General features: G+C 38.3%; 1 protein-coding gene and 1 long non-coding RNA gene across 2 annotated transcripts; both read left to right on the plus strand.

Annotated features, from left to right (window-relative positions):
* The first annotated feature begins 672 nt into the window (after positions 1–672).
* On the plus strand, positions 673–3,689 carry LOC140281707 (E3 ubiquitin-protein ligase TRIM39-like). The gene is made up of 6 exons (XM_072376200.1): positions 673–1,251; positions 1,357–1,452; positions 1,533–1,766; positions 2,680–2,827; positions 2,920–2,946; positions 3,106–3,689. Exons 1-6 carry the CDS (start codon positions 673–675, stop codon positions 3,687–3,689), a joined length of 1,668 nt encoding a protein of 555 aa, XP_072232301.1.
* Positions 3,690–9,984: 6,295 nt separating this feature from the next.
* LOC140282242 (uncharacterized) lies at positions 9,985–11,109 on the plus strand. Its single transcript, XR_011909832.1, has 3 exons — positions 9,985–10,144; positions 10,847–10,878; positions 10,982–11,109. It is a non-coding gene; the product is annotated as an uncharacterized lncRNA (long non-coding RNA).
* The last annotated feature ends 11,074 nt before the right edge of the window (positions 11,110–22,183 follow it).

Raw genomic sequence — 22,183 nt, forward strand, 5'->3', positions numbered from 1 at the left:
TACTTGTCTGATATCATATTCGCATGTTGATGTTATGTGTGATTAATCCTACAAAGGCTGAATGTTTAAAGAGAAAAGTTTACAACATCACAATAAATCCTATTTAAAAAATGCCCAAATATCTTGTATTTCTTGCTTTGACACTGAAACATTTTTAAGTTTCATTTCAGTAAAGTCAAGTGGCTTTGACCACACCCACTAAAGAGCAGTAGCTGATCCAGCCTCTCAGCATTCATTTATATCAATTTCCACTTAAGAGACTCACACTGCTGGCTTCACAGTGTCTTAATGCGACGTATCATCCTGCACATGAGACAAATCGAATACTCTGCATTCTGCTAGAAATACAGAGGGCCTGGTGAGTCATTCTTTTACAAATGTAGCTTTTTTTCTGCTGTTTTAGCTTTTGAAATAGACATTTGTGGGAGCGTGATACAGGATTTTGATGTACAACCAGTTTTCATGTGAACATGACTCATTGGGTGGGGCTGGTTGGTGTGTTTATATCCTGAAAATAGATTCGACTAAGAACCTGTCTGACTTTTGAGGTCCTTCTTCCCCTTTTCTGATAATGAGTTTGTGACAAAAACGTGTTTTCAAGAAGCATTGCAAATCACGAATAAAAGTAAAAGTATACACTTAGAAATCCCATTTTTTTTCCACAGAGAAAGAATGTCGGCATTCAGTGTCCTTGCTTCATTGCCGGAGGATCATTTCCGGTGTTCGATCTGTATGGACGTCTTCACCGACCCTGTCAGCACACCTTGTGGTCACAACTTCTGCAGGATCTGCCTCAACCAGCACTGGGACAACAGTGAGTTATGTCACTGCCCAATATGCAATAAAAGATTTCACATGAGGCCCGAGTTCTCAACAAATGCAGTCATCTCAGAAATTTCAGTCCAAATAAAAAGGAGAAAAATTGAGGCACTTGAAAGCAACGATGCACCGGGGCAGGTAAAGTGTGATGTGTGCACAGAATTCAAGTTCAAGGCCTTGAAATCATGTCTGGTGTGTCTGACGTCGTATTGTGAAGCACACCTTGAGCCTCACCAAAGAGTTCCCTCCCTGATGAGACACAAGCTGATGGACCCGGTGGAGAATCTGGAGGAGAAGGTTTGTCAGAAGCATGCGAGGATCCTGGAGTTTTTCTGCAGGTATGAACAAGTGTGCATCTGTCTGCTGTGCTGTGAGACGGAGCACAAAGACCATGAGACAGTGCCTGTTGAAGAGGAGGGGGCTCAACGGAAAGTGAGACACTATTTCTTATGCCAAAATTTAGTTTGCACTCTCCTGAGAGAGTATGGAGCATGAAATGAAGAAATTACTCTTTTATTGACGTTATTCATATTTCAGGAAAATATTGAGTCCAAACAATTAGAGATCAAACGGATGATTGATGAAAGAAAAGAAAAGATAAAGGAATTTAGTGATTGCTTTGAAATGAGAAAAGTGAGTATTTAGGCAAACTTCACACATAAAAAATGTGACACTTTACATTTTCCCCTTTAACACAATGCTCTTTAAAATAGGTGAAAACAGACAAAGAGATTGAAGACAGCGAGAAGCTTTTCAACACTCTGATGGATAAAGTGAAAGAGATTCATAGTAAACTGAGGTCAAACATTGAAGAAAAGCTCAGAAAATCGCAGGAGAGGGACCAGGCAATGATTCGAGAGCTGCACGAGGAAATCGTGGATCTGCAGAGGAAATGCTCACAGCTGGAGGAGCTTTCACAAAATGAAGACCATCTTAAACTTCTGCAGGTTTGTCAGAAAGATCATATTATGAAGTAATCCTTTTTCATTTATGATGATAAAGTGCATCAATTTATGATGGATGCATCGTGAATTCCTGGCTGTTAACAAACTATCTTTTTTTTTTGTGATTAGTCATCAGCTTTGACATTTCAGTATATCAATATGAATTCATATGATAATATGTGATTTGATTAATTGCGGTGGTACAAAATTTTGTTTAAGACCCAAAAAGTACTGCAGTATCTCATGAAAGTAGGCTACTTCACAAAGTGGTCATCAGGTGTTAACATTAACAGAGTGAAAAATAAATACAGTTACAGAGATGAGCTTTGATGTGACTCAAATCCAGCAAACAAAATCATAGTTAAAACTGGAAAAAAATCTCCCCATTCCTATGTTGAAGAAAACAAAGCATTAAAACTTGCCTATTAGCAAGCTAAGCTAATGTTAGTTTCGCTAGCTCAGCTGTGGAGCTGTTATCTCAGGTGATGGATATCTCAGGTGAATATGTGACCAGTGTACTACATGGAGAGAGTACTGTTTGTGCTCATCGTGTTTTAGGGTGTTCTGAATAGAGAAATTCTGAAAGGGAATTTGAAAGGGAACTTTCTTTTGTTGACATTCCCTGAGCAAGTATCTGGGGAGTATAGGTCGATAAAATTTACCAAAATCGCCCCATAAACTTTCATTGTTTGTGGATGCAATTCTCAATTTGTGGCACATTTACAAGAAAAACAACAAATTTCTCTTCATATTCTCAGTGTTGATGCCATTCTGTTTGTAGCCTTGCCTCACTCCCCCACATCCCACACTCCAAAAGAAACAGCCATGTGCATCATGGTTGGGTTTTAAAGAATGAAGAATTGCCTAACAGAAGAATTGCCTCTACTCATTATCATGTGCTGGTGAATCACTCCAGAATTTGCAGGCTCTGAACATCGTCTCAGACACCAAGGACTGGTCCAAGATCAAGGTTTACTCAGACCTGTGCATGCAGACGGTGAGGGGAGCCGTGTCTCATCTTGTGCACACTTTTCAAGCAGAACTGAGAACTCTGACAAACACAGGTAAAATAAGAGCGGCATTTCTTTTTTTCTTACGTCTGTTTTTTATCGTGAGTTTGCAGTAACTGTGATTTTGTGCTTTTAACCTCTCATAGAACTGACCAAAATGAGACGATACAAAAGTGAGATCATAAATCCATTTAATTTCTATTAATTTTTTTAAATTTCATTTTATAAATATGGTAGCTGCAAGTAAACTTATATTGTTCATTTAACTATTTATTTTTCATTATTATTATTATTATTATTTTATTTATTTATTTATTTTTTCTCTTTTTTAGAGTCGGTCACCTTTAACCCTTCCACTGCTGGTCCCCACCTTGTGGTGACTGAATCCGGAAAACATCTGAAACACTCCAAAACTGCAAGCTTACCCTCACTGTGTGACCGCTCACAGAGGTTTAAATTACCCATGATTTTTGGGACAAATGTTTTCACCTCTGGAAGACACTACTGGGAGGTTCAAGTGGGCTTGAGAAATGACTGGGATGTTGGTGTTGCTAAGGAAACAGTTGACAAAACAGACAAGGTCATTGTGAAAAAAGAGAAAGGATTCTTTTCGATTGGAAAGATGGGGTTTGATTACGAAGTTAACTGTACTCCCCGCAGAGTTCTCCACCTCTGTCCCAGGCCAAGAGAAGTGGGAGTTTATCTGGACTATGAGGAAGGCAGAGTTTCTTTTTACGATGTCAATCAGAAGTTGCATATTCACTCTTTCATAGGAGAGTGTTTCACAGAGAAACTTTTCCCATACTTTTATCTGTACAGTGGAGCAAAGAAATCTGAGCCTTTGGTTATTACTTCGATGACAGATCGAGAATCTCTCCTTTCTTTACTTCACTCTCTCGAAAAAAAAACCAAATAGATAACTGAATAACACAAGATGATATGTATATATAAATAATCTTCTATAGAGTGGAGCCTGTCATATCAATATTTTGAATGCATTATATGTAGTTCTGTTGTATTGCTTGCAGTAAGAAGTTTAGATAAGTTCAAATTTACAATCAGCAGCAAATGATGCCCACCATCAAGTCGTAAGTCATCTGATATGTGTGAGTCTTACCTTTGAGGGAGGAATTTTATTAACCTGTTTTTACTCGAGCAGCCTCACATACTGCAACCCCTTCGTAAAACTCAAACTTTTCCATAATGCAGAGGGAAGCCTTTGGTGTAACCAATACCATCAGTTCTCAATGCGTTTCTTTATGAATAAACATTTTGAAACGATGCGTTTGTGCTTCATTATCTAACATGTTGAGTTAAAGTTAAAAAAGTTTGCAAGTAAAAGGTCTCAAACTGAGGAGTTACGAGTTGTTAACCCGCTGTGTATCTTTCAGAAATAACCCGGGGGTCCTCACAATCAATTTTACATTTAGGATTTGTATTACACTCAATAATATACTGATCTACTGTACATATTCTACGTTGCCTTGAGAAAACGTACGACCATTGTTATCACAAGTTTTGTTAACTTTCTTCTCTGGCGTTAAAGGTGTGCATGTCCATCTTGATTGTAATAAACTTTATGAATAAAGTTTCTAAGATACTTGTCCTTATTTGATTCTTGTGAGGAAACACAGCATCATTTTTGTTCGCTTTACATAGCAGGCTTATGAGTTTGTGAGCATCCAGGAAACTACAATAGGGCCTTTCCCTGCAGTGATAGGTGTGTCTGTACTTATCTGGGTGGAAGGAATAACTAATAATGAACAACAACATGTGTATGTATGTGTGTTTGTGTGTGTGTGTGTGTGTGTGATTAGGGGAATGGAGACCTATTATTTCAAAATAAAGTCTTAAGATTTATCATATTTAGGAGTATTTTCATGTGTAATTGAGTGGGACCACTAATCAGAGTCTTTAAGTCCTGTGTCAAAAGGGGTCAGCCCCGCCTCCTCATTAAGATATGAGAGTTATTGTCTTTTTCTTGCTCAGATTCGCTCTGAGATTGGTCCTCAACAATTCCTCTTAAACTGAGACTCGTAGTTGCAGGACTTTTAGACCAAGTTAGTCAGCCTTTTACCTCAAAAGCTGATTGGTCGCCCCCTGCTGGCCAACTCCCACCACAGACACTCACCCTGATTAATGTTGATTTGGATTGCTTCCACAATGATTTTAACATAAACCATATAAAATCTAATCTCAATACGGATGAAGCAAAAGCTTTTAAAAATCTTTGTGCTAACAAACAGATCATAATTAAGCCAGCTGACATGGGGAGAGCTGTTGTCATTCTAGACAGAGAACAATCTCCCAGGAAACTATACTTATAACTGACAAAATAATCAATAACTTACACCAGAAAAAATGTATTCACGTTAAACAAAAAATCCACTTGTTGGGCTCCTCTGAGACAAAAGTGAGATTCTTTTATGTTACCCAAGATCCATAACGACTCTACTGGGTGGAGTGAGATGCTCCACAGTGGTAAACATCTGTATATGAAACATCTGGTCATATGAATCTGTACATCTGTGGAGACAGAACGACTATAATAACCAACAAGTAGGTGAGACATCATGTCCCACCACACTGATGCTCATTTTTTCTATGTATTGATGTTTTTTTCAATTGAACAATGTCCCTGCAGGCCCAAACTGAAACGAGGCTGGAAGGTGACTGACAGAACACGTTCACATCTCCGGCTGTGCTGTCCATTTTTAAAGGTCTCTCAGTTGCCGGTGATGTTATTTGTTCCTTCACTGATGTGTTTTCCTTCTTCGCCATTGTGTCTGCCTCGTCACTTGAAGCCTCCCTCCTTTGGATGTTTGTCTGTTCTTGAAGGAGGATGTTCTTGAATTTCTCTACCTCGTGTTCTTCTGGCTGTAATGGCTTTGATTCCTCACACACTGCATCCTTTTTAGAGCTGACGGTGCTTCTCCTGTCACATTCTGTCTTAAGCTCATTGCAGATAAATTATGTGTTCTATTTCTCTAGATGGAGAGCTGGCCTAGTGATCGACGATACGGGTTTTATCAGGCCGATGCCAATACCGATTATTTTGACATCAGTTTTAACCGATCCCCGATTTGTGCTGCTGCTTTTTTTTGGCCGATTCTTGAAGCCGACATTGTTTTTTCTCCTTCCATTTTTATTATAAAAATGACAATGATAACAAATGTTACTCAAGTCTCAATTTAAACAAAAAAAGAAACATTTATTAACAATACAAACAAAACATATTCACAGCAGCAAACAATGTAGAACATTTGAAGATATAACAATAGAAATAAACAATCTTAACACTTAAATGTTTGTGCACTTTATGTAGCAGAATGAGGCCTTTGCAGAACAAATGACCTTCCTGAGAAGATTTGTTAACAGTAATACAACAAAAAAACTTTTTTTTTTAAAGAAATGTGAACAATCGCTCATGTGCTAATGGAGCAGCGATTGGCCAATGCCGATACAAGTAAAAAACGCAAATATCGCCCGGCCTGATGTATCGGCCAAGTAAGAGATCTCTAAACCATACCAGACACATGAACCAGACATCTGGTTGAAATGCTTTATTTTGAATTTCTCTGGATAGCATAAAAGAATTAAACACATGAAAAGAAAAATTTAATTCTCAACACCAACAAGTAACTATTTCACCTTTTTTCATGAAATGGGGCTGAGGAGACTGTTCAGATCTGAACTTCCTAACAGGAAGCTGCCTTGTTGCTCTTTGACAGAGATGTGGAGGATGATCAGATGTAGTCAAAAGCCAAAACAACCAGCAGCAACATTTCCCCCACATAAGATCTTCAAGAACAGAAATTGGACATGTACAGACTGTGCTGGTTTCACTTTGTGATTGTAAATGTTTCATTTTCAGACTCTAAACTCTTCTGACCTGAACTCTGCGACACAGAGGTTCCTTAAACAAACTAAAGGAAGCAGGAGACCTGCAGAAGAGAGAGCACTGGAGACTCATGTTATTTATGCTTCCAGCAGAAAGACATGTGATTCTATGTGAGTGATGGAGGATTACTTTTTGTAATAAAGTTAACATATCCAAGCAGAGTTTGTGTCTCCTTTTACTTTGACTCCATCTGTAAGGCACACAAACATTTTTTATATATTGGATGAGGAGGAGCCAAACCAGAAATAGACTGTAAAACTCAAAGTGAGAGAAACTGCTGTGGGGAGGGAGGGGTGAGATATGCATCACTGCACAGGAAGAGGCAGCACAGTGTGGTCTGAGCAGAGATGGACTCTGCAGGTCTCCACTGTCAGTATGAAGAGTCTGAAAAGAGGCAATGAAAAGTGATTTGATATTATCTGCCTTTGTGTTGGTGCAGACTTATTGTTCAAAAACAAATAATCCAGAACACTGAGATGACAAACATGATCTGTATGAGCTTTTAACACAGGAAGACTGCAGCACTGAGCACAAACATCAAATGACTTGTCGAGATCGAGAGTAATACTGCTGAAAGTTTAAGAACTCTCTGTCCCGCTGAAGTTTTATATGAACAATAATGAACCACTGAGTCTCCTGAAAAATATAACAGAAAACATAACAGAAAACCTGAATTTAAAAGTAACGTTGAGTTTCTACAACAGTCATGTAGTCTGCATCAGACTGTAGCTTAGCTGTAACATGAAGGATCACAACTAATGATTGCACCACTCAAAGTGTAAGACTGAACCCTCCTTTTTTATTTAGCAGGTGCAACAACTGCATACATTCCTGCTTAAACAAGTAAAGCATATCTAGATTACAATCATGGTCAAAACTTTGTATCATTTTATGTTTAGTTCGGCATCTCACACCTATGTTTCGCAGTTTTTCTCCTGTTGATTATGTTGGTCACTGACTGTTAAATGAACAGGAAACAACAAGTGGAAGGTACTGAACCACCAAAACACAGAGATGGCTGCAGCATTGCATCGTTTGACAGGAAAAGCATTGTGTGGTTAAACATTTATGTTTAGAATAAAACTTTTAAATTTGTAAAAAAAAAAAATTTCTCTACTAAATCATTACACTGTGGGTGGGTGTATGAAAAATACAAAGGTGTAGTTCTCTTGCTTGTCTGTGTTTGCTGTTTGCACAGCAGCATGTCACCACCCCACTCTCAACCACTTGTAATTTTCCACTGTGGTGGCAACACTTTGTCAGTTAGAAATGGAACAAAAAGTCACCATGAGACTAGCCTTTTGCTCTGCAATAAAACCACATGAAACAAAAGTAGTTTTGCTTTCACACCAAGGTTTCGCACCTATCTTTCTATACCGACTTAGTCCAATTCTGAGTCTCAGGGTCATGCACGCACAGGGAGAAGATGCAAAGTCCACACAGAAAGGACCCAGGTGGGATTTCAACCTGGAACCCTTTTGCTGCTAATGCAGCCCCCAGAACTTTTACAGTGTGAATGCTGATGGATTTCTAACTGGCTTTATGACAAGGCGCTGTCGCTTCACAGCAAGAAGGTTCTTGGTCCAAACCCCAGCTGGGCCCTTTCCCTGTGGAGTTCTCCCTGTGTATGCATGGATTCTCTCTGGGTACTCTGGCTTCCTCCCACTGTCCAAAAAAAATGCACGTTAGGTTAATTGGTGTCTCTAAAATTGTCCTTAGGAGTGAGTGTGAGCGTGTGTGTGGTTGTTTGTCTCGTTTGTCTCTATGTGGCCGTGTGATGGCCTGGTGACCTGTACCCCGCCTCTCGCCTCCCCATGACCCGACATTTTGATTAAGCGGGTATAGAAAATGGATGGATGGGCACCATGCTGTTTAATACAGGCCAATCCAAATTAATAGTGGTAACAATAGTCCAAATCCACTGTTTGGTTCATATCACTCTGATGTTCCTATTTGTATTCATATGAACACAAATGAATATCATTACTCTATCAGGTGCTAGTAAATCTGAATGAGTTTCAGGCTACCTTCAGTGTTGATAGGAGCTTCACCACTTCTTTAACAGATGATGACAAAATCCTGCCTATGCTCTCTTTTTTATTTACAGTATTTCATAAAAATTCTAACATGCTGAAAAAGGATGCATATTATAAATATGCTACATTGGCTGCGCCTGTGATGGCGTGGCTGTAAGGCTTGTGTAATGAGGCCTGCAGGACATTACTGGTCTCGTTGCTTCAACTCCCCTTGTTTGTTTTTTGTAGTCTTGGCAAAGACCTTTAACTTTCTTAGCTTTTAAAATGAAACCCCTTCATTTTCTAAAGTTACTGTGATGACAGCTTTAATTCTCTGCATCTTTAGTAAGTTCCGGCACTGCGGTTTAAGAGCTTGGTGTGAAAAAATATCTTCAGGCCAACGTTTATCATAAGCCCTTTTTTTGCCTGACAGTGTGAATGTGGTTGGTTCAAGAAACAAGGGTTGAGAAAAGCGAAAAGAAAAAAAAAATTATATATACAGAGAGAGAGAGAGAGAGAGAAAGCGAGAAAAGCCCCTCCGCCTCCTAATACTTAAAACTGACTGGGGTACAGCTCAGCGGACATTGCTTTCTTGCAGTCAATACAGCATGAAAACCTTCACCTTGCTGACAGCTTTACTTCTCTGCAGCTTTAGTAAGTTCTGGTTCTGAATCTCTCTCAACTAAATGTATGACTTTGTTAACTCCAGTACAATGTAAATGTTTAGAGGTTTGTTCAAAACTATTTTCTTTGATTTAAGGCAAATAATGACTGCTTCTGTTTCAGGTTGGTCTCTGCCTCGGACCTTGAAGATTCAGCCTGGTGATGATGTCACACTGCAGTGCCCCAACATCTCCAAATATGATTCTTTAACATTCTGGTTCAGACTGGTCAACAGAAACAAGGTCAACTGCATCTCAGTAATGAGTGGTAGTAATACCAGCCCTGGATACTGTGAGGGATTTGAAAGTGGATCGTTTGAAATGAGCTCAAACATCTCCACTGTGTTTCTAAAAATCAAAAAGGTGGATTTTTCTGACTCTGGACTGTATTTTTGTGGATTTTACACAAATGGACGTCCAAGTTTCAGTGTAATACATTTACATGTGAAAGGTAAGTTTAAGATATCATGTGTATTTCTTTATGTTTTTGCTTATTTCCGTCATATATTACATTTCATGATAACCCACATACTAACGGATTGTTCGCCACTTTATCGAAAGCCACGCATGAATTTGATGATGACATCGACAGCGAATGTCAAAGTAAGATGTCTTTATTCAAACCATTAGTTAGCCACATCTTAATCCCCCATTAAGTCCGGATTAATGCTTTTTCTTGCAGAAGCATCTTGTGAAATAACAAATCTGCCGAGTGTGATCCTGGGTGGTCTGACTGTTTTCCTCATAGTAGTTATTGTTGGTCTGGTTGTTCAAATCAAGAAACTACAAAAAGGTACTTCTTGAAAGCTACTGAATCCATCCCAACCTAAGAGTAGGGATGACGCTGACTGAGAAATGGCTACTTTGATTAATTAATGTTCATTCTGCGGACACTTCTACTTGGATCATTAAGCTACTGCCCCCAAAGCACAAACATAAAAACTTCACTAATTATGGTCAAGGATGCTATCCTGGGATAACTTGATTACTTTTGAAGATGGCTTATTAGAAAGCGAGAGAAATGTGTCACCCTGTGGAGGCCTGTGGCTGCAGAGACTGAAATATCCCAGCTTCACCAAGTTTAATTTTTGACAAGAGGTGAAGAAGTATAATCCAATTTTACTTCCAACAAAGAATGGGTGAAGATAATTATTGATTTATAATAGTCCTCTTTATCGTCTTTCCTACTTTCATCAGATCATCATTGTCTACAGCTTTGGCTCCAACCTTTTTTCAAACTTTACTTCACTGCCACTGAAGATATTTTGCTATTGTTTTCAAATTCTAGGTTAAACTTCTGTGAAGAGGTTTAATCCATTGTTTCCCCATCCCCCTTATTTGGGATTAAAACTGTATCCATAACAGAAATGAAGAGTAATTAACAAACATCTGTTTGTTAATTAAAAACTATGAAGCTCCTAAAATGGGGGCTTTTTAGAATATGCAACAAAAATGTTTTCTTTGACCACATGTGCTCTGTCTCTCTGTCCCTAAGCCGGTGAACAAGAACATCCACAACAGAGCGGGGTGAATATTGTTCTAAAATTTTTCTTCAATAATTTAGTATAAAGGCTTTTCTAATCAAAGTATTTTAGATGACTGACTGTAACTGATTTAATGTTATTTACAGAACCCTGGCTCTGATGACTTGAACTATGCTACGGTGAGATATACTCAAAGAGGAAGAAGAAGACGGCTGGAGACAGACGTTGTGTATGCTGCCACCAGATAAGACATGAGGAGGAAGCTCAAAGTCAAACTGATGCCTTGTTAATCTGCTGTTTGTATGAGACCTCTAGTAAGGGGCTGTTACCTGTATCTCTGTCAAAAATGCCATTTTGAAATAAAGATGTTTTTTTTTTTGGTCTGAGGACTGGACTTGTGTTTGTTGAAAGAGGGGAAGCAATGCTGATATTGGTCTCTTAACTTAAAAGTTAGAGTAGCACAAAGGTTTGTAATGTGAAGGGAATGAGATATATTTGTTTGACAAAAGGGGAACTTTAAAGATGGAGTATAAAATGTAAATGGTAAATGGACTGTACTTGTATAGCACACTCATACAGCACTTCTTAGGCCATAAAGCCTAAACAGTGCTTTCCTGGATGCAGTCACACACATTCATCTGATAGACACATCTGTAGGCAACGTGGGGTTCAGTGTCTTGCCCGAGGACACTTTGACATGTGGACCGGAGAAGCCGGGGGTTAAATTGCTGTGCAGCTGCTCTTCTTCCTCAGCTACAGCCGCCCCATGTGTCTGCTGTTAAGTTAAACAGCATTTGACACGTCACAACGGTGGCAGATCTAATGGGAACCAGTAGGGGGCACCTCCTACACCCCCTTGGCTGACTCTCCATCTTGCACACACTACCAGCTTCCTCCAGACTCCTGCTGTAGCTCCATACCATATCTTCTTGTTGGCTCAATAGCAGCGAGAGGGAATTTTCTTATGTTTTTTATTCCTTCCTTCAGTGTATTAACAGGTGAGTGACAGGCGAATAATAAAAAAAAAACATAAAAATACTACCGTCAAAGACATGGCTTTTCCAGCCTGAATGGGTATATTCATGAAAATAAATAAGGCTTGTTTAGTTATTTTACATTTCTTCCTTCTTAAACCTGTCATTCAGTTTTATATAAGTTTATATTAGTCTTGGTTATATAAGTTCTTCCCCTACATTGGGTAAATGAGAATCATTTTCCAATAACCAGTGTTGGGCATCTGGCAGACGAAGAAGTTACTGGCCAACACTATTAGCTAATAACTGAGCCAATAAGTCATTAGCAAATATGAATAAGTTTCCAAGGCTGCTGGTGTGTGTGACCTCCCAGCCTGGAGGTTGAAAGAGAGAGTGTGGCCTTCTCCTATGAAAGTAAGGCAGAAAAAGAGAGACTTGATGACAATGTTGATTCTGTCTTGATCTTGTCTTGACAGATACTGCTGCGAAATGTTGTCGCCATATCTTAAAATGACTTTTTCCTAATAGCTGTATCATTTTGTGCACGTACTGACAAAGTGAACAGTGGCTTTCACAAATATGGAGTTTTCTTGCTTTTGCTAACAAATATACAAGAGTGCTTGTGAGCCTTAAATGATTGATATTCATGTTTTAATATAAATGATTTTGCATATGTTGTAATAACGTTGGTATTAGAAGGCCTCACACGTGGAACTGATTATATCGGGAATCTAGCAAGAACTAGCTTTGTAGTTGATAGTTATTAATATTGAATAACATTATTAATTAAACTTATTAACTGCAGGGCACCACAGTTAAAAGTGAGCAGAGTTTATATAGGGGAAGCAGTAAATGGGTCAGCATGGGGGCAGTCTAAAAACTGCTTTACTTGTTAACAGATTACAAGTAACACTGAACACGTACAATACAAAAGCATGAAAACTTAAGTAAATGCTCTTTATGGAACATTTGACTCCTGCAAAGTGACACATTCACAACCTCAAATCAAAGCATTCACTCTGGTAGAAGCTGTACATTTGAAAACTCAGATTAAAAACCACATCAGGTGAAAGTTCCATTTCCATTTCCATTTCCACTGTGACATGCATGTGAGCAACAGCAAGTCAATGTTTGTTTGTTTTTAACTTAAACAGAGTTAATTCTTAGACTTAACTCACACTTATGCTTGTGCTCATACTTACATATTTTTTTCCATAAAGTAAGTTATTGACATCAAGTAAAAAATATGGCCAGTATCTGCACTTAATGTATGATTATTAAAAATAATAATTGAAATGACTGAGAATCCATCTCTGTAACAGCCACAGAAATACAGTCCAGAGTCCATAAATCCACTTGTTTGATATTCAGAAAAAGGTTTGTGGTGTTTGATGTCATATCAAATTTACTGTTTGGAAATCCATCAAAAAGTGAAGCATTGAACTTAGAACTGAACATAGATGAGAAGTGGATGGCGTTGGTCAGTTTAAACCAAAAGATGTGAGCAGGAAAGCTGCTAAAGTTGGAGCACAGCAGTGTGACTTCTTCACCAGACTGGACCTCCACAGTGTGAAACTGGGTCACTGACGCAGAGATCCAACCTGAAACAAACAGGTTAAACATTTAGACATTTAGTTCAAATTCAGCCAGAACAAAGCAATGGCTGTAACTGATGTTATTAGTGAATTTCTGGGGGATCATTATACAGACAAAATAAACGGTCCAAATAAAATATGTTGGTGTACTTACTGAAGCTGCAGAGTAAAGCCAGTATCAAGGTGAAGCTCATCACTGTGAACACGACAGGACTCCGTCAGTGTAATGATAGTAACTGAACTGTGCTCCTGTTACTGTAGTCACTGTAAGGAGGCGGGCTGTTCTTTCAGTTATCCAACCGCTCACACTGACACTGAGGATGATTTTAAGAAAAAAAGTTGTAAGAAGAAGATATGATCATTTTCTTGTATAGTAATTCTTTGGTTAATCCACATAGTGTTGAGCTAAAGGTTTAAACACTAGAAAAGATTTATAAAACTGTTCACAATGTACTTCAGTTGGACATTTAATCCTTGATCTTTTATGCTGGTTATTCTTCACTCGTAACAACATGACAGAGTATTGAGTTTTAATTTCATCATTGTAAAATTAAACTATTAAGAAAGTTTCTTTGATCATAATTTTTATAAAGCAGAGTTACTTTCAACAAATGTGATTTGATCATACACTCAGAGCTCTTAAAGTCCAGTCGTAAAGAGCTCTAACCTAACAAGAAAATATTCACAAAAGTCATTCAAAGACTTGGCAACAGCAGAGCTACAGTTAAAGGTGTTGAACCTCTATCTTTGCACTTTATCTTTCTGCACTTCCTTCTATGCCTGCACCCTATCTCTACTCTGTCACCTCTTACAGAGTCTGACTTGTGGGTTCCTTCTATGTAGTTTATTGTGAGCTTTTTATATAGCTTGTTATATCTTCATTTGTAAATCGCTTTGGATAAAAGCGTCTGCTAAATACATAAACATAAACACAACATCAGCTGCTGCCTGTGTGGTCACGCAAATGGAAATGATAAATGCAAGTTAACATTGACAGGATCTTATTTTGGTTTCAAAGAATTAAAATGATCATGAAAAATTTAAATCTCACCTGGCGAATGGTAATCACTGAATAACTACATGCTTGTAGGTTGCATGCAAGTCACGGTGGAGATGGATGGAACTTTCAACTGCTGTGGTTTTGAAAATATAACATCTGAAAATGTTCAGCCTTTAGCAGAGTGAATGGTTTGATATCATATTGATATGACATATGTTCATGGTAGACTGAGACAGATCAAACAAAGTGGTGACTATTCACCGTTTGGAAATGTAAGTGTAATCACTGTCGGAGATTTCTTCCAGTTGCCACCAGTAAGAGGAACGCCATTGTATGCGGAATATGTTACTAAAACCCTGAGGTCTAGCCATTTTAAAGTAGTGGAGCTAGCAGAAATCGTTAGACAGAAAGACAATGGCTTTGCTGATTTGTTGAATAGAGTCAGGTGTTGTAGTAAACTCACATCATTGTTAGAGAGTGATGTAAAGATATTGAAACGTTGTGAAACAGGTGAGATCAGTGCAGCCTTGCACATATTTGCAACAAATAGGCAAGTAAATGAGTATGATATGGAGCAGTTCTTTGAGGCTTGTCCAGACTATGTGACAGTAGATGCACAGGATTATGTGAACGATGACAAGACGGGGAAGCTGAATTTGTTAGATGGTCATCATTCCAATGCGTCAAACACGTTTGGCAGAGAGCTTGTTGTTAGGCACGTGTCATGTTGTGTAAAAATGTCGATGTTAATGGTGTGTGCGGTGTAGTAACCCATAGATATGTCAGACAAGAGTAGGTTTCCTTGAAAAGTGTAAAATTTGTTGATGATTTTGTGGGCCAACAGAGGAGGAAACAGTGCCCTAACATGGCATTACATGTACAAGGATCGACAGGTATTGAACCTGAGGAAGAAAGGGCCACAGAAAAGGGTGGATTGCGGCGGCAGTTTCCACTGAAACTAGCATGGGCTTGTACAGTACATAAAGCCCAAGTCATCGGGCTGTTGTCAGTTTGGCAAAAATATTTGCTCCCGGCCAAGCATATGTTGCATTAAGTCGTGTTTGGACTTTGTCAGGATAGTGATTCAAGATTTTGAAGAGAAACGCATATGGCTGCAGAGAACATGTAAAGGATGCCATGAACAGTATGGTTCCTTTTGTGACACGCAATCTACTGCAGCACACATTAAATCTACACAGGTTTACTGTGTTTTCCATGAATGTGCAGTTTGCCCCCGCATGTAACAGATTTGGCGTTGTGTGCACAGCATTGGCAGCCTAACTGTATTGCTGTTACAGAAACATAGCTGTCTCCAGCTGCAGCATTAGAACCAGTAAAAATGGCTGGTTTCGGTTTTTACAACTCTCCCCTAACTGTCATACAGTAGCAAACATCCAGCATTGCTGTCATTGCAAGACCAACAACGTGTCTAGGGCTGACAATGTTCTATGTGACATTTTATGTCAATTTGAAATGTGTTGTGTGTAGATTTGCTAGGTACAACATAATAATGGTAGACATTTACCGACAACCATCATATCCTGTCTCCTTGTTTAACCCTCCTATTACCTTTGGGGTCAATTTGACCCCATTCAATGTTTAACGTCTCTAAATAAATTGTTTCATATTTCATGACTTTTCCTAATTTATTGGGGACAACTGGGTAGACATGAAATTAACAAGAAGATATGTTTTCAATTTCCTGTACACAGCTTGTACGCATCGGTGCTCTTCAGGGTCAATTTGACCCCAAGCTGTTTTTCACCGTGTAAAACACGGAACTATCGGAAATATCAACAGTTACACACATTGGTTCTGGTTGTTTTGGATGATATTGACGACACTATAACAAACAATTGTTTAATATTCAGAAAGTTTTAGGGCCCTAACCTTACATAACCCTTGTGGTGTGTGTGTGTGTGTGTGTGTGTATGTGGTGTGTGTGTGTGTGTGTGCGTGCGGGTTTTTATGTCTCTGCCTGTTCCCGCACAAGGTTGCAACATTGTTGATGAATTCAAGCTTTGAAACCTGTCTGCTCTCACGTTCCCACATATTTTAGCCTCTTTCTTGCGGGAACCAGCCTTGATTTGCTCAGACTCTGTCTCAGCTGCCAATGCTGGGGGCGGGAACTTATGGTTCCCGTGAAGACAGTGATAGTCCACACAACATGAGGGGTAGAGCAAACTTATAAAAGCTTGCACAGCAGTCTTCTTGGTTTTCTGTGTGCTCTCACAAACTACATGGTTCCAGGCCCCACCAGATATGCTGTCAGCCATGTAGAAGACATAAAATCAGCATTTGAGCTATTCATTACACCGTCTATCGGGAAGGATGTACTTGAGATGATAAATTTTGAGGGGAGCCGCGCATATGGGGAGAGTTGGAAAGACTTGGATGTGACCCACTTGCAAGCCTACATTGGGATGCTTATTTTGGCTGGAGTGTACAAGTCAAAAGGCGAAGCAACAGGAAACCTTTGGGCTGCTGAAACTGGAAGGGCAATATTTCCAGCCACAATGTCTGAAATTGTTTTTCATTCCAAATAATATAGATATAAAAAATATGTACTTAGACATAATATAAAACCATCAAAATGCCAAAAATATATCTCTTTCCAATTCTAGGTCAATCAGTGAGATCTTAATGGTGATCTGCATATTTCGCCATAGTCACGAACAGGTATTCTGGATGTATCAGGGGAGGGGGGTGTTTTTTTAATTTATTTTTAAAGGACTATTTAGGTAGTCAACAAACACACATAAAGTACCTGACACTCAAACTTGGGAAACAATATTAACTCAAATAATTTTCTGAAGGTTTAAGTTGCTGAGGTCAAATTGACCCCAAGGGTAAAAGATACCAAATTGTAAATTTGAAGGTAACAGGAGGGTTAAGAAACATCTATGGCAGTCTCAACCACAAAGTAACACAGTTGCTGTCATGGGAGATTTCAACGATGACATTCTGAAGTCATCTACAATCTCCCACTTTATGACAAGTAGAGGTTATGTCCAGCCAGTGACAGAACCGACAACAGAGAGAGTTACATTAATTGATCCTGTATATGTAAAAAAACACTCAGTATAATGTAGAGGCAAAAGTGGAGTTTGACAAGGAATTTGCCCAATTATAGATGTGTGAGAGTTCATGGTTATGTTGTAAGTTAGCACATGGCATTATTGTATGTTCCAGAGGTTTTGTCACTTGTATGTGTTATGTATGTGTGTACATGAAGTAATTGTATGTCCTTAATCAAGGTATGTTTTCCTTCAGTCAGTCTTGGTCATCAGCTTCATCCTTCTCACCTGTGTTTCTTTCACCAGCTGCACTCCATCACCAATCACCTCCCTTAGTATTTAGTTTCCCGGTTTCCCCAGTCACGTCACAGAATCTTCACCTCACCTTTCTCCATGGTTCACGTTTTGTCTCTTAGTTTTCTTAGTCTTGTCTTGTTTTCATTAACCATAGTCATAGTTTTGTTTTATGTCACAGTTAAAGATTTTTGATATCCAGCTCAGCCGCGCCTTTTGTTCTTTGTTTTTGAAATAAATCAAGTTTCGTTTGAAGTCTGCGTCTGGGTCCTCCCTTCCACACCACGTCCCTGACAGAAGGATTCTGCCAGCAGACATCAATGCATTTTGGGAGCTGGTCGGCGACCTCTGGGCCTGCGAGGGATAATTTTAGGAAAATCCAACTCAGATTTGTTTTGCTGTTTGTTAACATATAGTTGGTTTATGCTTCTACTGTTTGAATATTTCCTATTTACACATACATTATCATACAAAAGCTAAACCCGCCATGAAGTCAATACAATGCAAAATTAACCTGAATACTTTCACAAATAATGCTGTATTTCTGTTTCTTTTAAAATCAAATTCATATTTTTGTCATTACAGCTTGAAAAACTCCATGAATTTGGTTACAAGCCATTGCTGCTTCTAGGCAAGGACACCAAGAAGAAGTGTGAACTATTAACCCCTCGCTGCGCACTTACCACCTTTGCCAGGACTACCTTCAGAAAATAGCCTCACTGTATGAGTACTTTTGTGAGGGTGAGAAGCAAGCAGAGTATTTTTTAAGCAAGATTTCAGAGTAATGTCGGGTATGCAAAAGATTGCATCAGTGTTTATATCCTAAAGAGGTCGTTCACCCTTAAAACTCAAATTAAATCACCAACACACTTCCTTGATAGTAAAAATTTAGGAAAGGTTTCCATTTTGATATAACCAACACACTTTGTACAACACTGGATCAAATGTTTTCCAACAATTGAAGTTACAGTGAAATTAAAGCAGCAGAAATTAAATGACAATGTGCAAATACTACTAATACCATTTTGAATGACTTGAACATGTAAGAGTCGTCTTATGTTGCACTGATTATAACACGTACACATTTTTCTATTAACATATACTAATTAGACATGAAATTTGGAAAGTACAGAGTCAATGAATGAATTGAGTAAAAATCTTGATCTACTCTACACAAATGAAGCAACATTTAGGATGGTGCTCAAATGTAGAGCTTCAGATGCAGATGGACCATTTGTCAGAAACCGGCAGGACACAGATGCAGGGTTCTTTCGAAATAAGATAGTTTATTAAATAAACCACTTATGGGTCTCCTTAACAGAGAAAACTGAAATATTAATACATTAATCTCAGTAACTATAAAACTTTATCAAAACTCACTCCACTCCAGAAGGAAAACAGAAAGAGCTATAAAAGATTATAAATAAACTCTTCTAAAGAGGCGGAACAAAAAACGGGAGGCAACCAAACAGGCTATGAACTTAAACCAATCTAGGCTATGGCTATGATGCAAAACTTTACAAACAAAAGAAGACTTTGAAGGAGGAACCCTCGACTTCAAGGACATGAATCACAAGACTATGGAACACTTGGAAGGCTGGGATGAAGAACTCTCAAACTATTGTTACAACACAGTGGCACAGGACATAGGGAGAGGCAGACTATATACAGTATACACATGAGGGAACAGGTGGAGACACTCTGGAGTCAGGGAAGACAATCAGACAGTGACATAAGAGGAAGGGCAAGATACCTGAAAGGAGAGGGAAGGTTAAACAGGAAATGACGAGACAAAACATGATTCAAAACAAAAGAACTCAATGGGTTATGACACCATTAACAAAAGTATCTAAAAGAAAAAGAAAACTATCAAATGTTGGCTGGATATATCACAAATGACATCTATACTAACTTGGAGGTATAAGCCAAAGTTTTTTAGGACACACAGTGTGAACTAAACAGTTTGGCTCAATTTGTAAACAAACACAAGGCTTGGTGTCATCCTTTGAATAGATATGAGTATGCTTTCACTCTCAAAACAATATATTCTATTTGTCACAGTTAGTTAGTAGTTAGTAGTTTACAACATGATAGTTTCCTGCCATTTCCATAGCGGTGTGCCAGAGAAATTTATATTATATGTTTTTTCAGCGTGAGAAATATATTGTATTTATTTATATATATATATATATATATATATATATATATATATATATATATATATATATATATATGTGTGTGTGTGTTAAATATCTTAAACAGCAAATACCATCTACTATCAATGCCATCATGTAGCTGCACCTCCACCTCTGCAGCAACTCTCACCAACAACATAAAGCACTAAACTGTTGTTTTTTTTCTCTTATTTAAAACAGCTCCAGATAAGCTGTCTGCACATCTAGAGAAGTAGAACACTGTAAGTATTGTTTGTTGAAGACAGTGACTGTTATCAGCCACCTGAGAGATGTCATAGTGTCTGAAGAGAAGCAAAACAAACAAACTTTCAACTCGAGTTTGGGGCACTTTAACATTTTTTTCCATTCTCAAGCTTCATTATTCATAAAATGACACATTTAAAATGTGCCAAAAATAAGTTCATTTGAAAATACTTCAGTGAAATGCAGGCTATGTTTAAGAGAGTCCACATATTCAAACTCTTCTTACTTGTTTAATCTTGTTATTGTGGTATTATGATCAATTGCGAGAAATACAAGGGGATGGGGAGTTAATAAAAACAAAAGCAGACATTAGCCATCTGGAACTGATATTTGATTTCGACCTCATTAAAACTCAAAATTACCGGGCTGTGACCATGACCGTGTGCAGGTCAAGTTCTGAAAGAGGAGGACATCCCTGTGTGTATCATGAAGGATGGGGTGACCGATGATGATTGTGATGACGACAGCAAGCAAACTTGGAGATCACAGCAGAAAAAACCCACAGCACTGCAGGTGGGGCAAGCAGCATGTTCATCAGGAGGCAGCCTCCCAAAGGAGTTCATACCCGTTTGGCCCTACTGGCAACAATTGTTGCCGAAGTGTATCACTTTAATTTTCGACTCACAATAAAAAAATATTAAAGGTACTAATGCAACTTCCTTCCTATTGCATGATATCATCTGCTTCCTATCCCTTCCGGCTGAAATCCTCATAAATTTCTCGTGATTTTCCCCCAAAAACACAAAAAATTTACCTAGGATAAATATGTTTTTGTTCACAGGCTTATTTTTGTGAGTGCAACAAAAGTGGCTTGTTGCTAACTAAAGGAAAACACTGTCTGCAGGATTGCACCTAATTTGCTTATCTAAAATTGTAGAAGGATGTACAATGGCTCATTTTAGTCCTCTTAGAATACTCTTCCTAGCTAAATAAATTCATAGGTATTCAAGGCCTGTGTCTAGGATTTTGATAGTCAGAAATACACGCACATGACAGACTGTGACAGTGACCAATCGGATGACAAAGCGGTTATGGTGACCATAACCGTCTCCTATCGACATTACTGAAAGGTGAAGGCTTTCTACCTAATTCAGACATGCAACTGCCAAATATCCATCCCCCCCCCCCCAATTATGGTCCTGGGTGCTCATCGTTAACAGTATCTGACAGGTGTTATTTGGCCGTCAGGATCTATCTATCTATCTATCTATCTATCTATCTATCTATCTATCTATCTATCTATCTATCTATCTATCTATCTATCTATCAGCAGGTTGAAGGCATGCTGAGGTTGGCCTGATAAACAGCTGCCTGGCCTGCTGTCGTAAGTCTGCCACGACTTCTTCGTTAGAAGAACGGACGGGGTTATCGGGACAATTTTGATGTCCTGTTAATAATGTCCTCATACTTAAATATTACTCCTACAAAATTCCGAGCGGACTGACTCATTGTCATTCGCTTTTCGCCACAGTATCCACACCTTAGACAAGATGGCCACTGGCACTTCCGTGAAGTCTGACGTCAGTCAAGTTTCATTCAATATATTCAGAGTTTCATTCAATATATTCAGAGTTTCATTCAATATATTCAAGGTTCATTCAATATATTCAAGGTTCATTCAATATATTCAGAGTTTCATTCCATATATTCAAAGTTCATTCAATATATTCAAAGGTTCATTCAATATATTCAGAGTTTCATTCAATATATTCAAGGTTCATTCCATATATTCAGAGTTTCATTCAATATATTCAAAGTTTCATTCCATATATTCAAGGTTCATTCAATATATTCAAGGTTCATTCAATATATTCAAAGTTTCATTCAATATATTCAAGGTTCATTCAATATATTCAAGGTTCATTCAATATATTCAGAGTTTCATTCAATATATTCAAGGTTCATTCAATATATTCAAAGTTTCATTCCATATATTCAAGGTTCATTCAATATATTCAAGGTTCATTCAATATATTCAAAGTTTCATTCAATATATTCAAGGTTCATTCAATATATTCAAGGTTCATTCC

Source organism: Leuresthes tenuis, unplaced genomic scaffold, assembly GCF_036924035.1.
Source record: "Leuresthes tenuis unplaced genomic scaffold, fLeuTen1.0.hap1 SCAF_22, whole genome shotgun sequence".
NCBI lineage: Eukaryota > Metazoa > Chordata > Actinopteri > Atheriniformes > Atherinopsidae > Leuresthes > Leuresthes tenuis.

Coding starts and splice junctions, on each gene's coding strand:
- LOC140281707 (XM_072376200.1), top strand. CDS start 673: ATGTCGGCATTCAGTGTCCTTGCTTCATTGCCGGAGGATCATTTCCGG. Junction 1,453..1,532: donor ATTGCTTTGAAATGAGAAAA/GTGAGTATTTAG, acceptor TCTTTAAAATAG/GTGAAAACAGACAAAGAGAT. Junction 2,828..2,919: donor GAGAACTCTGACAAACACAG/GTAAAATAAGAG, acceptor AACCTCTCATAG/AACTGACCAAAATGAGACGA.